Genomic DNA, 14,562 nt, shown 5'->3' on the forward strand with positions numbered 1-14,562 from the left:
GAGGCGGATCCGAAAATTTTCTTACCAAGGAGAGATGAAGGCTCTTGAATATATTTTGTAAAAGATGCTTCAGAATATGATTAATAATGTTTTCATATAAAGAAAAAAAAGGAAAATACATATTCAATTTTTCCCTTTGAAAATTATTGTATTAATATTCATATGACTAGTTGAAGTCAATGAATTAGTTGCAGAAATTTGATTAATCGAGATGATTAATTTAAAATTTGATTAATATATATATATATATATCTCTCTTATTTCTTTTTAAACTAGAGATATAACTACTTAAAAGTCTTCTCATATGGCCATATGTGTCTACAAAGATGAATGTTATTCAACAATCTTGCTCTTCTAAGGTCCTCATTTTGAGGATCTATGTGAACTAAATGCATATCAACTACAATGTTATATAGATATATATAAGTTTAAATTCAAAGATTTAAATATTTGACAACTTAATAAAGCAAAACCAACTTAAAATTCATGAACCATTAGAAAACTCATCATCTTGTTTTGCTTTATTAAGTTATCAAATATTTTAAACATTTTGATCTGAATTAATATAATCTTATAGCTATAATATGTATTTAGTCATTCCTCACTCTCTTTTCCCTTTAGCTTTCTGAAGCACTACCTATTGTTTTCCCTTACATTATTCAGCACTCAACTCTCTCTCTCAATTATTTCTGAAAACACTCAGCTCCCACTCTCTCTCTCTCAGAAACTCACTTCTCTCTTCCTCTCCTTTTCCTCGAGACCCTCTATTCTCTGCAACTCTCCCTACGGAACTCACAACTCAGCAGCTGTTTCTTCAAGTTCCCCCCTACTTACCCAGTTCCCTAGACCAAAACCAAAAGCACTTCTCTCTTTCTCTCAAACACTTCTGTTCTCTCTTCTCTCTGCAACACAAAGATAATCACCAGATCCGACGAATCAACGCTCAAACCACCACAGCGTCCACCATCTCGACCTCACGAACTCGAACCCGAACTCTATTACGTAGTAAACCGAGCCTAGAGGCTCTAGCTCGGACGAGAACGAAAACTTCCCGACGAACTCCGACGTTGTTTGTGACTTTTCCGAGGTGGGTAAGTCCCTTGAAACCTTTGGGGTGTGTTTTAAGGTTAGATTAAAGCATGTTTTAAGTAGTATACGCTTGTTGGACGCAGAAACAACTCAGGAGTAAGCTTTCCCAGTTTTCCGGCGAGAACCCGATACTTCTAGGCCATTTTCCAGCCAACTCAGGACACGACACGTCTCCAAAGTGGTATGAATCTCTTCCTCTCATCCTAAGCTTCATTTCCATTTTTAGAAGGTCAAAAATGGTGAAGAAACGAGCTCGAACGGAGCTCTAGAACCCCTGCCCAGATTTCTGGCCGACCCGCGACCTGAAACCAGGTCGACCCGACTCGTAACCCGAAAACCAAATCCAAACCTTTAACCCAGAAAGCAAACCCAAAGCCCAGACCCGGATCCGACCCGTTGACTGTTGACCGTTGACTTTGACGTTTAACCGTCAACGTGAACTTTTGGGTTGACTTTTTTGGGTTTCAGCAGAGATCCCTCATAGACTAATTTCGACGTCCTAATTCCAAATCCGCTCTCTGTTTTCTCAAATCAATCGTTTTAGTAGAGTTTAAATAATGGGATATTTTGGATGCGGTCCCTAATTCTTAACATTATTTGACTAAAACCTTAATGGTTTTCAAAGTTTAATCAAAGTCCCTTGACTTTGTACACCTTATTATATTACAATTACTATTTTTATTTTTATAGTTTTGACATTAATTGTTTGATATTTTATGAAATTTATAATCCTATAAATTTAAAGTCCCTCATTATAATACTATTAGAAACGGTTACAATAAAAAAATTCAAACATTTTGATTGAAAAAATGGATAAAAACTATGTAACAACAAGAAATAATAAATGGCAAAAGAATGTATCCATAGCGTTAAAAAAATTGGTACATTTTGCAAAAAAAAATGATACATTTCACATATAACAAAGTGGTACATTAATAAAGAAGAATGGGTACATTATAAATAAATTAGGGTACAAATAAAAGATTAAAAAATTATGAATACAAATGAATTTTTAAAAAATATGTACGGTAAAAGAAATTAATATATGGGTACAGATTAAAACTAAAAAGAAAATACTATAAATTTAAAAAAAAAATGTTGCAAATTAAAAGTGGGTACAAACTAAAAATATAATTATATGATACAAAGTTTAGCCATAAAACATAAATATACCATATGTAATTTTTCTATCATTGACTAAATATACAATGTCACGTGACGGTAAACACATAGGTACAAATACAAATAAAACTTTAAAAAATATGGGCACAAAAAGAAACTAATATATGGGTACAAATTAAAAATGAAAAGAAAATTGGTACAAATTAAAAAAGGTTTGCAAATTAAAAATAGGTACAAACTAAAAATAAAAATATACAATAAAAAATTTAGCCATAGATATAGATATACTAATTGTAACATTTTTTGTCACATCCCCGCCCGGGGTGGATCACTTCCCGGGCCCGCTCCACCACCGTAGCATGATATTGTCCTCTTTGGGCTTACCATTCCCTCACGGTTTTGTTTTTGGGAACTCACGGGTAACTTCCCAGTGGGTCACCCATCCTGAGAGTGCTCTGGCCTCCTTCTCGCTTAACTTCAGAGTTCATACGGAACCCGAAGTCAGTGAGCTCCCAAAAAGCCTCGTGCTAGGTAGATATAAGAATATACATTTAAGGATCACTCCCCTGGACGATGTGGGATGTTACAATCCACCCCCCTTAGGGGCCCGACGTCCTCGTCGGCACACTTCCGGCCAGGGATTGGTTCTGATACCATTTGTCACATCCCGGCCCGGGGTGGATCACTTCCCGGGCCCGCTCCACCACCGTAGCATGATATTGTCCGCTTTGGGCTTACCATTCCCTCACGGTTTTGTTTTTGGGAACTCACGAGCAACTTCCCAGTGGGTCACCCATCTTGAGAGTGCTCTGGCCTCCTTCTCGCTTAACTTCGGAGTTCTTACGGAACCCGAAGCCAGTGAGCTCCCAAAATGCCTCGTGCTAGGTAGGGATGAGAATATACATTTAAGGATCACTCTCCTGGGCGATGTGGGATGTTACATTTTTAACACTAAAGGAATATATTTAAAAATAAAAATATTTTATTATTCAAATAATTAATGATGTTATTAATACCTAAGGACAACAACAACAACAAAGCCTTTTCCCACTAAGTGGGGTCGGCTATATGAATCTTAGAACACCATTGCGCTCGGTTTTGTGTCATGTCCTCCGTTAGATCCAAGTACTAAGTCTTTTCTTAGGGTCTCTTCCAAAGTTTTCATAGGTCTTCCTCTACCCCTTCGGCCCCGAACCTCTGTTCCGTAGTCACATCTTCGAACCAGAGCGTCAGTAGGCCTTCTTTGCACATGTCCAAACCACCGTAACTGATTTTCTCTCATCTTTCCTTCAACTTCGGCTACTTCTACTTTACCTCGGATATCCTCATTCACAATCTTATCCTTTCTCGTGTGCCCACACATCCCACGAAGCATCCTTATCTCCACTACACCCATTTTGTGTACGTGTTGATGCTTCACCGCCCAACATTCTGTGCCATACAACATCGCTGGCCTTATTGTCGTCCTATAAAATTTTCCCTTGAGCTTCAGTGACCTACGACGGTCACACAACACGCCGGATGCACTCTTACACTTCATCCATCCAGCTTGTATTCTATGGTTGAGATCTCCATCTAATTCTCTGTTCTCTTGCAAGATAGATCCTAGGTAGCGAAAACGGTCGCTTTTTGTGATCGTCGTTAGATTGCTCCGGTCATTAGTGTGGATAAGTATATAAATGGATAGAGATAGGAAAGCAAACACCAGATGTACGTGGTTCACCCATATTGGCTACGTCCACGAAATATAGGAGTTCTCATTAATTGTGAAGGGTTTACACAAGTACATAGGTTCAAGCTCTCTTTTAGTGAGTACTAGTGAATGATTTAGTACAAATGACATTAGGAAATATTGTGGGAGAATGATCTCGTAATCACGAAACTTCTAAGTTCCGGAGTGTGGTATCGTCTTGACTTGCCTTATCTGTCTCGTAGGTAGATGTGGCATCTTCTCTGGAAGTACTCTTCCTCCATCCAGGGGTGGTATCTTTAACTGGTGGAGATGCACAAGGTAATGTATCAATTTCACTTGAAGCTTACTTGTAGTTTCAGGCTTGGTCAAGCGCGATACAAACCATGTAGTAGGAGTCTTCCAAGTCGCCGAGCTAGGGGATCTGCTGAAAGATGTGACAGACAAGGTAAGCAATCAGAGCTCCAAGCAATCAGTCCCAGATCAGAACTTTGATTTCGAGTTCCGGCTGATTGTTCACATTCTCCCTATCTTGCAGGCAGCCTGAAGGATAAAGAGAAGAAAAATAAGAAAAGATGATATGGGATACTTTTGCTTTTGAAGAAGTAACTTTCCACAGGCTTATTCTTGAACTGGGCTGGAGGGTTTTCTGGTTTCCTCCAGAGTATAAGGCCGACTGAAGAATTTGAGGGTCAAAACAAGTCCATCAAATCTATAGTACGTTCGACCCTGCTGATATGGGATACTTTTGCTTTTGACAGAGTAGTGGATGTATCGGCACGTGTGCTGTTACGCTTGTCTCCACATGCTTCCTTGTATCCTTCTCACTTGCCCTATATGTTCCTCAGGCAGATGCGGTATCTTCCCTGGAAGCATAAGATGTTGAAGATGAGTACTCGAGAGCAATGCCAGGTAAGTAATCAAGTAAGGGGTTCCAGGCAGTCAGTTCCTGACTGGAAGCTTGATTCCAAGTGCTGACTGATTGCTCTCTTTCTCCTTGTCTTGCAGGTAAGAGCAAGGCCAAAGGAAAAGACAGGGAAAAAACATGATATGGGATACTCTTGCTTTTAACCCTGATGATATGAGATATTCTTGCTCTAGTATAGCTTGTTTGCAGAGGTATTATCGGGGGGAAAGAAAGCTGAATATTTCGAAAGGCTTCTTTGGGAGTGCCCTCTCAGATATGAGGAAGGGTTGAGCATTTTTGCAGGTCTGCCTGTCTGTTGGGGATGGAGGTCAACATATATAGGAGTCTCCCTAACAACAAGTAGTAATACTATTCCTTTACCCTGCTTGGTCATAACACGGTAGTTGGAGCTGCCAGCTTCACATGTTTTAACTCTGTCAGAGCACTTTGAAAAAATGGTCTATGGTATCTGGAAAGCTGATGTTGCGTGTAAAGATTACAGACAAGCTTTATCCAAGGAGATCCGGTTCTTGAAGTTGGGAAAGTGGTGCCTCTTCGGTTTTCAAACAAGCAATCCTGTCGGAGATCTGGCTCTCGAGATTCGGAGAACAATGCCTTTTCAATTTTTGAGAAAGCAATCCTGCTAGGGGTCTGGCTCTCGAGATTCGGAGAGCGGTGTCTCTTCGATTTTTGAGAAAGTAATCATGTTGGGAGTCTGGCTCTCGAGATTCGGAGGGCGGTGTCTCTTCGATTTTGGAGCAAGCAATCTTGTTGGGAGTGTTTTCTCGAATGTGAGAAAAGGTTGGGCATGTTTGCTAGTCTATCTTGCCACGAAGCACAGAGGTTGACACACAGGGACTTTCCAATTATCCAGCAGTGGTACTACTCCTTTACCCTTGTGGGTAATAATATGGTAGCTAGACCTTCAAAATTTATGTGTCTAAACTTTGTTAGTGTTGTTTCTTTGCTATTCTTTTACCCTTCTTGGTCAAAGCGGTGTAGTGGGAGCTGCAAGCTTCACGTGTCTCAACTTTGTCAGAGAACTTTGGCAAAGTTATATGTGGTACCCATGAGCTAATGTTGCGTGTGGGAAGTGGGTGATTGAACAGTAAGATTCATGTGCTTTCTACTTCACCAGAAATCTTCGACATAATGCCCATAATTTCCGCAAAGCTGACAGGTGCTGACAAGGCTGGAAAAGTAGGTGCCTCTTCGATTTCTGAGATCGGCCCTCGTGGTCTCTGAGCAGCCCAGCTTTTGAGAAAGCAAGCGCCTCTTCGATTTCTGAGATCGGCCTTCGTGGTCTTTGAGCAACCCAACTTTTGAGAAAGCAAACGTCTCGTGGTCTCTGAGCAGCCCAGCTTTTGATAAAGCAAACGCCTCTTCGATTTCTGAAGCTCCGTCGAGTGCAGATTTTTATAGAGGCTGGCATTAAGTTCCAAAGCACACTTGAATCTCCACCAGTAGAAGCTCCATTCTTGCACTTCTAAGATCTTGATTTGTCCGACCTCTTCTCTCTTCAACACCTTTGAAAATGTCTGGCCCCTCCGACCGTCGTTTTGACTTGAACCTTGTTGAAGAGGCATCCACGCCTTCTCCAGACAACATATGGCGTCCATCCTTCGTCTCCCCTACTGGTCCTCTTACCGTTGGGGATTCCGTGATGAAGAATGATATGACCGCTGCGGTAGTGGCCAGGAACCTTCTCACTCCCAAAGATAACAGACTACTTTCCAAACGGTCTGATGAGTTGGCTGTTAAGGATTCTCTGGCTCTCAGTGTTCAGTGTGCAGGTTCTGTGTCTAACATGGCGCAACGCCTATTTGCTCGAACCCGCCAAGTTGAATCATTGGCGGCTGAAGTGATGAGTCTCAAGCAGGAGATTAGATGGCTCAAGCATGAGAATAAACAGTTGCACCGGCTCGCACATGACTATGCTACAAACATGAAGAGGAAGCTTGACCAGATGAAGGAATCTGATGGTTAGGTTTTACTTGATCATCAGAGATTTGTGGGTTTGTTCCAAAGGCATTTATTGCCTTCGTCTTCTGGAGCTGTACAGCGTAATGAAGCTCCAAATGATCAACCTCTGCTGCCTCCTCCTTCTAGGGTTCTGTCCAGTACTGAGGCTCCAAATGATCCCCCTCCAGTGCCTGCTCTTTCTGGGGCTCTACCGACTGCTGAGACTTCTCCTAAGCAACCTTTGTGAAGGCTCTCTCTTGTTTGTTTATTTTGACTCATGTATATGTACATATTTGTGACTTATCGGGGATATCAATAAATAGCTTTCCTTCATTTCAACGTATTGTGTTAAATACACCAAAGCCTTCTTCGCTAAGTTCTCTAAATTTTCTTTTGTTGAAGCTTGTATGTTGAAGCTTTGTGAGTGGAGCATGTAGGTTGAGGTAGTATTCCCTTAATTTCCCGAGTGAGGAAAACTTCTCGGTTAGAGACTTGGAAAATCCAAGTCATTAAGTGGGATCGGCTATATGAATCTTTGAACGCCATTGTGCTCGGTCCTGTGTCATGTCCTCCGTTAGATCCAAGTACTTTAAGTCTTTTCTTAGAGTCTCTTCTAAAGTTTTCCTAGGTCTTCCTCTACCCCTTCGGCCCTGAACCTCTGTCCCATAGTCGCATCTTCTAATCGGAGCATCAGTAGGCCTTCTTTGCACATGTCCAAACCACCGTAACCGATTTTCTCTCATCTTTCCTTCAATTTCGGCTACTCCTACTTTACCCCGGATATCCTCATTCCTAATCTTATCCTTTCTTGTGTGCCCACACATCCAACGAAGCATCCTCATCTCCGCTACACCCATTTTATGTACTTGTTGATGCTTCACCGCCCAACATTATGTGCCATACAGCATCGCCGGCCTTATTGCCGTCCTATAAAATTTTCCCTTGAGCTTCAGTGGCATACGGCGGTCACACAACACACCGGATGCACTCTTCCACTTCATCCATCCAGCTTGTATTCTATGGTTGAGATCTCCATCTAATTCTCCGTTCTTTTGCAAGATAGATCCTAGGTAACGAAAACGATCGCTCTTTGGTATTTCTTGATCTCCGATCCTCACCCTAACTCGTTTTGGCCTCCATTTGCACTGAACTTGCACTCCATATATTCTGTCTTTGATCGGCTTAGGCGAAGACCTTTAGATTCCAACACTTCTCTCCAAAGGTTAAGCTTTGCATTTACCCCTTCCTGAGTTTCATCTATCAACACTATATCGTCTGCGAAAAGCATACACCAAGGAATATCATCTTGAATATGTCCTGTTAACTCATCCATTACCAACGCAAAAAGGTAAGGACTTAAGGATGAGCCTTGATGTAATCCTACAGTTATGGGAAAGCTTTCGGTTTGTCCTTCATGAGTTCTTACGGCAGTCTTTGCTCCTTCATACATATCCTTTATAGCTTGGATATATGCTACTCGTACTCCTTTCTTCTCTAAAATCCTCCAAAGAATGTCTCTTGAGACCCTATCATACGCTTTTTCCAAATCTATAAAGACCATGTGTAAATCCATTTTCCCATCTCTATATCTTTCCATCAATCTTCGTAAGAGATAGATTGCCTCCATGGTTGAGCGCCCTGGCATGAACCCGAATTGGTTGTCCGAAACCCGTGTCTCTTGCCTCAATCTATGCTCAACGACTCTCTCCCAGAGCTTCATTGTATGACTCATTAGCTTAATACCCCTATAGTTCATGCAATTTTGTACGTCGCCCTTATTCTTGAAGATAGGCACCAAAGTGCTCGTTCGCCACTCATTTGGCATCTTCTTCGTTTTCAAAATCCTATTGAAAAGGTCAGTGAGCCATGTTATACCTGTTTCTCCCAAAACTTTCCACACTTCGATTGGTATATCGTCTGGGCCTACTGCTTTTCTATGCTTCATCTTCTTCAAAGCTACAACCACTTCTTCCTTCCGGATTCGACGATAAAAAAAGTAGTTTCTACACTCTTTTGAGTTACTCAACTCCCCTAAAGAAGCACTCATTTCATGTCCTTCATTGAAAAGAATATGAAAATAACCTCTCAATCTATCTTTAACCGCGTTCTCTGTAGCAAGAACCTTTCCATCCTCATCCTTGATGCACCTCACTTGGTTTAGGTCCCTTGTCTTCTTTTCCCTTGCTCTAGCTAGTTTATAGATATCCAACTCTCCTTCTTTGGTATCTAGTCGCTTATACATATCATCATAAGCCGCTAACTTAGCTTCTCTCACAGCTTTCTTCGCCTCTTGCTTCGCTTTTCTATACCTTTCACCATTTTCATCGGTCCTATCCTTGTATAAGGCTTTACAACATTCCTTCTTAGCCTTCACCTTTGTTTGTACCTCCTCATTCCACCACCAAGATTCCTTTTGGTGTGGGGCAAAACCCTTGGACTCTCCTAATACCTTTTTTGCTACTTTTCGGATATAACTAGCCATGGAATCCCACATTTGGCTAGCTTCCCCCTCTCTATCCCACACACACTGGGTGATTACTTTCTCTTTGAAAATGACTTGTTTTTCTTCTTTTAGATTCCACCATCTAGTCCTTGGGCACTTCCAAGTCTTGTTCTTTTTTCTCACTCTTTTGATATGTACATCCATCACCAACAAGCGATGTTGATTAGCCACGCTCTCTCCTGGTATAACTTTGCAATCCTTACAAGTTATACGATCCCCTTTCCTCATTAGAAGAAAATCTATTTGTGTTTTTGACGACCCACTCTTTTAGGTGATCACATGTTCTTCTCTCTTCTTAAAGAAGGTGTTGGCTAAGAAGAGATCATATGCCATTGCAAAATCCAAGATAGTTTCCCCATCCTCGTTTCTCTCCCCAAAACCATGGCCACCTTGAAAACCTCCATAGTTGCCTGTCTCCCTGCCCACGTGTCCATTTAAATCTCCTCCTATAAATAACTTCTCCGTCTGAGCAATTCCTTGCACCAAGTCTCCAAGGTCTTCCCAAAATTTCTCCTTCGAACTCGTATCCAACCCTACTTGAGGTGCGTACGCACTAATCACATTGATAAGTTCTTGTCCTATTACAATCTTGATTGCCATGATTCTATCTCCTACCCTCTTGACATCTACAACATCTTGTGTCAAGGTCTTGTCCACGATGATGCCAACACCGTTTCTCGTTCTATTTGTGCCCGAGTACCAAAGTTTAAACCCTGAGTTTTCTAGATCCTTTGCCTTAAGACCAACCCACTTAGTTTCTTGTAGGCACGTAATATTTATCATTCTCCTCACCATAACTTCCACTACTTCCATAGATTTTCCCGTTAAGGTTCCTATATTCCACGTTCCTAAACGCATTCTACTCTCCTGAACTCTACCCTTCTGTCCTAGCTTCTTCACCCTCCCCCGTCCAATGGAATCAAAGTACTTCTTTTGTGTGTCTCGTGTAAAGTTGATAGGTGCATATGCTCCAAACAACTTTGAGTGGAGTCGTTCGAAAAGAAGTTTCTATGGCCCCCTTGCTCATTTAACACTGCATCTGGGTGCCTATGGAGATACAGCTACCCTTACTCACTTATCACTGTGCTCGGGCCACACAGCGCGCCACTTACGGGTGACGCCCTAGCTTTAGCGCGATTTCGTTCTGAATTCATTTTCATAAGGATTCGACGTAACTGTGGAGTGCCGGCTGTCGACTACCTGACGCCCTCCCCCTCCTCCTTTACCCGGGCTTGGGACCGGCAATGTAAGATAAACTAATTAAAAATAAATAGGGTTTTAATCAATGTAGCAGCAAAATGAAGGATGTAAACCTAATTTCTCTTTAATTAATTGAGCAGCTCTTCGGCGACGGAGCTCAGTCAAGCAAGAACATAAACATCAATTGGTCAACACCATGAAAGGCGTTGGTAATTTTCTTCTTCTCCTTCATATCGTCTTGCTTTTCTTGCTTCCGTCGAAGGCCGTCATCTCGTCACCAAAGACACAGGCAGAAGCTCTCATAAGCTGGAAGAATAGCTTTGCTTCACCACCCCCTGCTCTCAATTCATGGTCTCTTACAAACCTCGACAACCTTTGCAACTGGACCGCCATTGTTTGCTACTACAACACCAAAACAGTTGTCGAAATAGACCTGTCCAACTTCAACATCACATCGACACTAAGCCAGTTCAACTTCATGCAGTTTGTCAATCTCACCCGCTTCAACCTCAATGCCAACAATTTCACAGGGCCGATACCATCTGCCATCCGCAACCTCACCAAGCTCACAATCTTGGACTTTGGCAACAATTTGTTCACGCAAGAAATACCTGCGGAGATTGGCAAGTTAGCTGACCTGGAGTATCTGAGTTTCTTCAACAACAATCTCACCGGTACAATTCCTCATCAGCTAAGCAATCTCAAAAAGGTGAAGTATTTGCTCCTAGGAGGAAACTACTTGAGAATTCCTGACAGCTCTAAATTTTCAAGCATGCCTTCATTGACGTACCTCGACCTTTTTCTAAACTATATAGTCTCAGAATTCCCAGTGTTCATAGCTAAATGTTCAAACTTGGTGTTCTTGGACTTGTCTGAAAATTATTTTAGTGGCCAAATTCCAGAACTTCTATTTACAAATCTAGGCAAGCTTGAGTATCTCAATCTCACTTCTAACGTATTCCGCGGACCCTTGCCATCAAACCTTCCCAAGCTTAAGCACCTTCATGTAGGAGTGAACCTATTCAGTGGCCAAATTCCTGAAGATATTGGTTTAATGTCTGGACTTCAACGTATTAACCTATTTCAAAATTCCTTTGAAGGGAAAATTCCATCATCAATAGGCCAACTCAGGGAGCTTCAATTCCTTGATCTTCATAAGAATTCCTTAATATCTTCAATCCCTTTTGAGCTTGGTTTTTGTACCAACCTCACCTATTTGGGCCTGGCTTCAAATTCCCTCGACGGGGAACTGCCTCTCTCTTTGTCCAATCTGAACAACATTGTTGAATTGGGTTTAAGCGATAATCTATTCACTGGTCCAATCCGGCCTTCTCTAATCTCCAATTGGACTGAAATTGTCTCTTTCCAACTTCAATCTAATAACTTCAGTGGGAATATTCCAGCAGAAATCGGTCTCTTGACAAAACTCATCACCCTTTATCTCTTCCAAAATAATTTCTTTGCCGCAGTTCCCCCGGAGATTGGAAACTTGAAAGATTTGATCGATTTGGATTTATCAGAAAACCAGCTATCCGGGCCAATTCCTATGACAATGTGGAGTCTCACCAATCTTCAAAGCTTGCAACTTTTCTCCAACAATCTTAGCGGAACAATCCCCGAGGAGATTGGTAACATGGTGTCACTGGCTACCTTCGACGTCAACACGAACGAACTGGAGGGAGAGTTGCCGAAGAACATCTCTCTCCTCACAAGCCTGCAGAGCTTTTCTGTTTTCACAAATAAGTTATCGGGTGGCATTCCAAGCAATTTTGGGAAGTACAGTCCTGGTCTTACAAATGTTAGCTTTTCAAACAACAGCTTCTCTGGAGAGTTGCCACCAGAGTTGTGCAGCGGATTCGCTTTGCAAGTTCTCACAGTGAACATTAACAATCTCACAGGGTCTTTGCCCGAGTGCTTGAGGAATTGTTCAGCATTGTCTAGAGTCCGGTTTGGTGTGAACCAATTTACCGGGAACATTACAAATGCATTTGGTGTTCATCCCAATCTTGAATTCATTGCTCTTTCTGACAACCAGTTTGTTGGTACACTCTCACCACAGTGGGGAAAATGCATAAACATCACGCATATGCTTATGGGTGGAAATAAAATTTCGGGTCCAATCCCATCTGAGCTTGGACAAATGACAAAACTTGAGCTTCTAAACTTGAGCCAGAACCACTTGACTGGGGAAATACCGGCACAGATTGGTAACCTACTCTTGAATTACATCTTGGACCTTAGCAGCAATTCTCTTTCCGGAGCGATACCTTCAAACTTGAAACAGCTCACAAAATTAGAGGTTCTCAATGTCTCACACAACCATCTCTCAGGGGAAATCCCCACAACAATTCTAAAAAATGCTAGTGCACATGTCTATGACTTTTCTTATAACAACTTGACAGGTCCAATCCCAAGTTGTGTCATTCTCCTAAAGGCAACAGCCAATGCTTTTGTTGGAAACTCTGGATTGATAAAAGATATGAAGCGACTAACTAGTGCATGCCAGTCCTCCAGAAAACATTCCAAAAAGAACAACACTATCGTAATTGTTACCTTCCTATCGTCGTTTGGTCTCGTAGTTGTTGCAGCTGGATTTGCTTTCTTTCTTATGCATCGCAGGAGATCCAAGTACCATCCCAATGAAATACAAATTACTCAGAACTACGAGAGTTTTGAGTCAACTATATTGCAAGAGGAAGTGAAATTTACATTTGGGGAAGTTGTGAAGGCCGTAGAGGATTTTCATGAGAAGTACTGCATTGGAAAAGGAGGGTTTGGAAAGGTTTACAAGGCAGAGTTGGAATCAGGCCAAGTTGTTGCAGTTAAGAGACTTAACATGTCAGACTCTAATGACATTCCAGCAATTAATCTCCAAAGTTTTCAGAATGAAATTCGAACTTTGACAAATCTCCGACACCGCAACATCATTAGGCTATATGGATTTTGTTCAAGGAGGGGCTGCATATTCTTGCTTTATGAATATCTGGAGAAAGGCAGCTTGGGAAAAGCATTGCATGGCGTTGAATGGGTTAATGAACTTGGCTGGGCAATGAGGATCAAAATTGTGCAAGGACTTGCCCATGCACTCTCTTACATGCACCATGACTGCTCTCCACCAATTGTGCACCGTGATGTAACTGTCAACAACGTATTGGTCGAGCAGGATTTCGAGCCCCGACTCTCAGATTTTGGAACAGCAAGATTGTTGAATACTGATTCATCCAACTGGACCACAATTGCTGGCTCAATTGGGTACATGGCACCAGGTAATGTAACAATTTAAGTTTTGCAATTGTTATATCGTTTGGTGACTAAGATAGGTTGAGACGACTTTCATTTACAGTCCCCGACATGTCATCCTGCACTGGAAGAATCAATAGCATTGCAATATGTTCAAGCAGCTAATTTTCTTCGATTTTTCTTTATGTGCAGAGCTTGCATTCACTATGCAAGTCACTAATAAGTGTGATGTATATAGCTTTGGAGTGGTAGCACTAGAAGTCTTGATGGGAAGGCACCCAGGGGATATGCTAGAGTCCCGGCTACTAGAATCATCAAAATCGTTGAAGGACAATGCAGAATTGCTTTTGAAGGATTTGTTGGACCGACGGCTGGAGCCTCCAACGAATGAATTGGCAAGGGCGGTGGTGCTTGTGATGAGTTTAGCCATGGCTTGTATACGTACAAGTCCTGGGTCGAGACCCACAATGCTTTTTGTGTCTCAAAAGCTATCAGCTCAAAGTCTGCCTTGCCTTTCTGAACCGTTTGGTACGATAACCATCAACAAACTAATGGGGTTACACAAGTAGAAGAAAGAGTTCAAATGGTTTGAGAATTTTATATGTTTAAGAGAGACTTCATAATCCTGTATCAATACTTTGTTTGCTGAAAGACATCTTGTAAGTGTGGTTTCCGCACGTAGTTCCTAAACCCTACAATTTTCAACCATACACAACCATAAAAGAAAAAGCTAACACTCGACTCCATGGCGTGTTCCGTTGGTCTGTATACGAAAGAGCGCCCTGAGTCTCGAGTCTCGATCAACAATGCTTTTCGTTGCACAGAAACTGGCAGCTCAAGCCCTGGCTT

At 41.8% G+C, this 14,562-nt stretch overlaps 2 protein-coding genes across 3 annotated transcripts in view; both read left to right on the forward strand.

Annotated features, from left to right (window-relative positions):
• The window catches only part of LOC126585850 (uncharacterized), an 88,904-nt gene that overhangs the window by 49,237 nt on the left and 25,105 nt on the right, over positions 1-14,562 (forward strand). The window lies entirely within an intron of this gene.
• On the forward strand, positions 680-14,403 carry LOC126584440 (probable leucine-rich repeat receptor-like protein kinase At1g35710). Its single transcript, XM_050248822.1, has 4 exons — positions 680-1,087; positions 1,173-1,270; positions 10,614-13,739; positions 13,906-14,403. The coding sequence occupies exons 3-4, from the start codon at positions 10,670-10,672 to the stop codon at positions 14,280-14,282; spliced, it is 3,447 nt and encodes a 1,148-aa protein (XP_050104779.1). The 5' UTR covers positions 680-1,087; positions 1,173-1,270; positions 10,614-10,669; the 3' UTR covers positions 14,283-14,403.

Source organism: Malus sylvestris, chromosome 10 (assembly GCF_916048215.2).
Source record: "Malus sylvestris chromosome 10, drMalSylv7.2, whole genome shotgun sequence".
Classification (NCBI taxonomy): domain Eukaryota; kingdom Viridiplantae; phylum Streptophyta; class Magnoliopsida; order Rosales; family Rosaceae; genus Malus; species Malus sylvestris.

Coding starts and splice junctions, on each gene's coding strand:
- LOC126584440 (XM_050248822.1), top strand. CDS start 10,670: ATGAAAGGCGTTGGTAATTTTCTTCTTCTCCTTCATATCGTCTTGCTT. Junction 13,740..13,905: donor AATTGGGTACATGGCACCAG/GTAATGTAACAA, acceptor CTTTATGTGCAG/AGCTTGCATTCACTATGCAA.